The following is a 5831-nucleotide window of genomic DNA, read 5'->3' on the forward strand; positions in this document are numbered from 1 at the left end:
AAAAAAAAAAAAAAAAAAAGATTATATAATGAAGAGTTGTCTCATCCCTGTCCCCCACCCATCAAGCAACCAGTGTTAGAATCTTGTGGGTCCTTTATAAAGGACTCTATGTAAGCAAGTAGGTATCTGTATAGTCTCCCATGCCACTACCACTCCTTTTGATGACACTAAAGCTGGCTTATGTTAAAATATTTTTTGCGCCTTGCATTTGTTTTGTTTTTGCTTCATGCTATATTTTGGAGTCATTCTATATCTGCACATAATTAACTTTCTTGTTCTTTTTTGTATAGAATATAACATGGTCTTATATGGATGTACCATGATTTATTTAGCTAATCTCCTATTGGTAGATACTTAGCTTGTTTTCAATATTTTGCTATTTAAAAAAACCTTAAGAATCCTTTTATCCTTGCTGGACAATGGTGGCTCATGTTTGTAATCCCAGGACTTGGTGAGGCCAAGGCAGGAAGATACTTGAGTCCTGGAGTTTGAGACCAGCCTGGGCTCATGTGATCCTTTTGCCATAGCAAGACCCTGTTTGTATTTAAAAAATAAAAAAACAAACACTTCCACACCCCTGCCACGATTTTCCATGTAAAATGTGCTCTCTGTAAATTATATGAGAAAAGACAATTTTGGAAAAGCTGATAAAAACATGCATTATTCTAGAGACAGCAAGTGCTATTCTGCCATCAAGCTTCCTATTTTCTTCATGGCATATTTTATGTATTTAGCACATCCCATGAAGTTTGTGCTCTTCTAGATTTGGTATGCTTTATAGTTGTAAAATTTACATATTTGTTTACAAAAATGGGCTAGTGGGATCATTCTGTGTCCAACATGTTTAAACATGTCTTCCATTTGATAATATATTGTAAGCATTCTTCAGTATCCATAAATACACATTTATACTATTTCTTTTTTTTTTTTTTTTTTTTTTTTTTTTTTTTTGAGACAGAGTCTCGCTCTGTCGCCAGGCTGGAGTGCAGTGGCCTGATCTCGGCTCACTGCAACCTCCAACTCCCTGATTCAAGCAATTCTCCTGCCTCGGCCTCCTCAGTAGCTGGAATTACAGGCACTCGCCACTATGCCCAGTTAATTTTTGTATTTTTAGTAGAGATGGGGTTTCACCATGTTGGCCAGGTTGGTCTCAATCTCCTGACGTCATGATCCACCCGCCTTGGCCTCCCAAACTGCTGGGATTAGAGACATGAGCCACCACACCTGGCCACTATTAATTTCTAATAGCTTATATTACTCTATTGTATAGATTCACCATGATTATTCTTAATTGCATCTCTATTCATAGACTTCTGTATTTTGCTTAATAATGCTGCTATAAACAGTTTCGTACATCTATTAAGATTTAAATCTGGACTGGGCGTGATGCCTCACACCTGTATTCCCAGCACTTTGGGAGGCCGAAGTGGGTGGATCACTTGAGGTCAGGAGTTTGAGACCAACCTGGCCAACATGGTGAAGCCCTGTCTCTACTAAAATGACAAAAATCAGCTGAGTGTGGTGACATGCACCTATAATACCAGCTACATGGGAGACTGAGAAAGGAGAATGGCTTGAACCCAGGAGGTGGAAGTTGCAGTGATCTGAGATTATGCCACTGCATTCCAGCATGGGTGACTTAGTGAGACTCTGTCTCAAAAAAAAAAGAAAAAAAAAATCTAAATTTGCAGTTTTGGCCATTTCTTTGGCTTTTTTTTCTTTTTTTGAGAGGGAGTCTCACTCTGTCACCCAGCCTGGAATGTAGTCTCACAATCTTGGCTCTCAGCAACCTCCGCCTCCCGGGTTCAAGCAATTCTTCTGCCTCAGCCTCCTGAGCAGCTGAGATTACAGGCACCCACCACCACGCCCAGCTAACTTTTGTATTGTAGTAAAGATGGGGTTTCACCATATTGATCAGGCTGGTTTCGACCTCCAGATTTGAAGTGATCAACGTGCCTTGGCCTCCCACAGTGCTGGGATTACAGGCATGAGCCACCGCACCTGGCTGCATGTGTTCCTTTAAGTGAAATTTGTGATTCAGATAAATGAACAAACCTACTAATTGGTATGGTCAGATGGCTTTGCAGAGTTCTTATACCAGGGATTGGCCATCTTTTTCTGGAAATAGTCCATAAATAGGCTTTATTGGCCATAAGGTCTTATTTGTAACTACTCAACTCCATTCACTTTGTTCTTGTAGCAGAAAGAAACCATAGACACTTCGTAAATGAGTAAGAGTAAATAAATGTCTGTGGGCAGGGGGGCAGAGTTTATTGACCCCAGGAAAGTTCTGAACATTTCATGCAGGACCCACTTAGACTAGCATTCTTAAAGTGTATATGCTGCTTTTTCAGTACAGAAATACACATTGTTTAAACTGTTTCATAGTTCCTGCATTATGCAGGCACATTTTTCCGTTTTACAGATGAAGAAACTGCCCTGATTCACTGACTTGTGTTCTGCAGATATGGTTTGGAGTGCCTTTTTCGATACTACAGTTATGGCCTGGAAAAGAAGTTCCGGCTGGACATATTCAAAGATTTTCAGGAGGAAACGGTGAAGGACTATGAAGCTGGTAAGAGCCAGAGTTGGATCTCAGTGGGCCTTGGTCATCTAGGGCTCCTGTTCCCCAGTTCGACTTGGGTCTTTCTGTATATTATGCAACACCTCTCACTCCTTTGAGTTTATCCTCACTAGCTCAGTTTTTCTGTACCTCTCTTTCCCTACAGGCCAACTGTATGGGCTGGAGAAGTTCTGGGCCTTCTTGAAATATTCCAAAGCCAAAAACTTGGACATTGACCCCAAACTGCAAGAATACCTCGGCAAATTCCGACGTCTTGAAGACTTCCGAGTAGATGTAAGTGAAAGTCTTTGTCTAACCCTATTTGTCCTGGAAAGGAAACTGGACCAGGAGTCAGGGTGCTTGGATTCTGGTCCAGTTGTGCCCCTAGCCCAGGAACCCTTCTCCCTGCTCCCCACAATTTGGGCTTTAGTTTTTTTCATCTTTAAAATGGAGGGTGAGTGGCCAGTGAAGTCTAATTGGAGATAGTTGTATGGTTGCTTCTGCTTCCCCCTTCTGTGGTACCATCATAGTGCTCTTTCTCTCCTATTTCACCACCCTCCTTGCTACTGTGCCCAAGTTAGCCAATACTAGTTGGTCATAATGGGTGGTATCCAAGATACACACATTTGTTTTTTCTGGAAAAGGCCAATTCCAACCCCAGTTTATAAATTAATGCCCAGGTCCCTATGTTCTTAGAGCAATGCCTCAATGGTGACATCCAGTGGCAGGGCTGTGTTATTACTGCTGGATATATCAAGGGAAGTTGGAGTAATTTAATTGATTCAGCAGATACTGATTGGATGTCTCTTTGCTGGGTGCTTTAGAGATAAGGGAAAGAGACTGAATTATTCCTTCTGAGAGTTTATATTGTAGTAGAGATGTCTGTTAGTCATCTTAGTCCCTTCAAACCTTTTACCAAAAGGGCAAATACAAGTAAATGACAATAATAGCCCTTAGATTTTGTATTAGTCTGTTCTCACTCTGCTAATAAAGACATACCCGAGACTGGGTAATTTATAAAGGAAAGCACTTTAGTTGACTCACAGTTCTGCATGGCTGGGGAGGCCTCAGGAATCTTAAATTCTTGGCAGAAGCAGAAGCAAACATGTCTTCCTTCACATGGTGGCAGCAAGGTGAAGTGCAGAGCAAAGGGGAGTAAAAGCCCTTTATAAAACCCATAAGATCTCATGAGAACTCACTCACTATCACAAGAACTAGATAGGGGAAACTGCCCCCATGATTCAATTATCTCTACCTGGTCCCTCCTATGACATGTGGGATTATGGGAACTGCAATTCAAGATTGACATTGGGGGGAGGTTTAGGGGGGCAAAAAAAATTTGGGTGGGGACACAGCCAAACCATGTCGCATTTATCATTTTAAAACTGCCATTTATTGAGTGTTTATTATGTGCCAGGCACTTTACATCGACCTTATTTAACCCTTATGTGGATGTGCAGACAGGACTTTATTACACAGACAGGTAAACTGAGGTTTGTGGCCATCCAGTGACATAATGGCAGAGCCACTCAGGTTTTTCACTGTAAAGACAAATCTGTTTTCTTTCATTTTGAAGCGTTTCCACCCTTGGGGAGGAGAAAGGAAAGAAGGGGGGTACAAGTTACAGAGAACCTTGGGGTGAGTAGATGTATTAGGGTGTACTAAGGACCCAGTTTTGGTTCCCAGAAAGGGAAGGAAACGTCTGCCCTTGGGGTTATAGGACCTTTGTTAGGGTAAGGCCAGGCTGGAGCATGGTCTGAATTTTAGTTCAGGATCCTCTTTGGGCCTTGAAGAGAATGAGATGATCTCCAGAAGGATCTGGGCCTTCTAAGCTGAGACATTGCAGCATACCACATGCCACATTCCACATTTCTGAGCAAGAGATCCCTTCTTGGAAGGGAAGCAGAAATGTGGTTGGATAAAAGCCTGGCCTTTTGGGGCCAATAGACCTAAGTTTTGTCTTTACCAATTACCAGCTATGAGACCCAAGGGAAGTTTTTTTTTTTTTTTTGTGCTTTAGTTTCCTCATCTATAAAATTGGATGTCCATGGGTCCACATCAAAGGGTGATGCTGACCCCTTGAGAGAATGTGCATACAACAGCACAAGGCTTGGCATGGAGAAATGCTTAATAACTGATAACTTATTTTTAAGGTTAAATCCATTCATTATCTGTATTTGGAGATAAAAAATAGGAAGTGTCTAGACAGACCTGGCAAGGAAAAGGGTGTAGATAGTGCCTCCGATCACCTGTGACTCCTTTCTCTGTTGCAGCCCCCTATGGGTGAGGAGGGCAACCACAAGCGACACTCAGTGGTAGCAGGAGGTGGCGGTGGTGAGGGCAGGAAGCGGTGCCCTTCTCAGTCTTCCAGCAGGCCTGCCGCCATGATCAGCCAACCCCCTACCCCACCCACCGGCCAGCCCGTCCGGGAAGATGCCAAATGGACAAGCCAGCACTCGAACACACAGACTTTGGGAAAGTGAAAAACTCCTTAGTCCTGGGGCTTGAGAAGAGGGGAAAGGGGTGGGGTGGGTAAGAGTCCATGGGGGTGCCCAGTCCCAGGAGAGGGGACAATGAAGGGACAGGCCTGAAGCTACTAGGACAGGCCTTCGTGCTGAATAGCAATGTGTACACCATTTGGGCTATCAGAGGTACCCCTGGGCAGGAGCCTCTACATCCCCTTCCCCCTCCTCTCTCCATGACTCTTAACATCCTAGCTTCTTCTAAGGGTGGGGGGAAGGGGGGAGATTTTTTTATATATATATATAAATATATATATATCAAGTTTTAAATTATTGATAGTTCATCTGGATTACCAAAATCACTCTGCAGCCCTGCCCACGGCTAGTAGGCCGAAACCCTGGTCCCTACCCCTAACCTCCTTCTGCTCCCACTCGAGCCAACTATGCAGCCCACAAGAAGGCCCTGCGGGCCCCATTGCCCAGCACTGTCCCATAGAAGGCTCTGGTGGTACCCTTGGGCCCCAGGAGCATCGGCCCCTCGATCATCCGGGGTTTGTCATCACCATGTACTCTCCCTGCTATCCCCATCATGCCCTTCTGCCATCTTCTGGGAGAAGGAAACCAAAGGATATAAAACTGGGGTTTGGGGGAAGGTTTTAGCCTCTCCCCACTCCCCTTGCCCCACACCCTTACTCCCCAGCCCAGAGAGACGCTGCTTATACCAGGAAAGACTATTGAAAGATGATTTATTTTATTTTTCTCTGACCTTTCCATCCTTGAGAAAATGAAAAGGAAAAAAAAAAAAA

General features: G+C 43.6%; 1 protein-coding gene across 6 annotated transcripts in view; it reads left to right on the forward strand.

Annotated features, from left to right (window-relative positions):
- The window catches only part of LARP1 (La ribonucleoprotein 1, translational regulator), a 147445-nt gene extending 141614 nt beyond the window's left edge, over positions 1-5831 (forward strand). For all 6 annotated transcript variants that reach the window (XM_017540542.2, XM_017540541.1, XM_017540543.1 and 3 more), the window contains 3 exons: positions 2466-2575; positions 2730-2857; positions 4837-5831. In XM_017540542.2, coding sequence (XP_017396031.2) covers positions 2466-2575; positions 2730-2857; positions 4837-5046 — 448 coding nt within the window. In that variant the 3' untranslated portion in view covers positions 5047-5831. The remainder of the gene's footprint in view (positions 1-2465; positions 2576-2729; positions 2858-4836) is intronic.

Source organism: Cebus imitator, unplaced genomic scaffold (genome assembly GCF_001604975.1).
Source record: "Cebus imitator isolate Cc_AM_T3 unplaced genomic scaffold, Cebus_imitator-1.0 Scaffold126, whole genome shotgun sequence".
Taxonomy (NCBI): Eukaryota; Metazoa; Chordata; class Mammalia; order Primates; family Cebidae; genus Cebus; species Cebus imitator.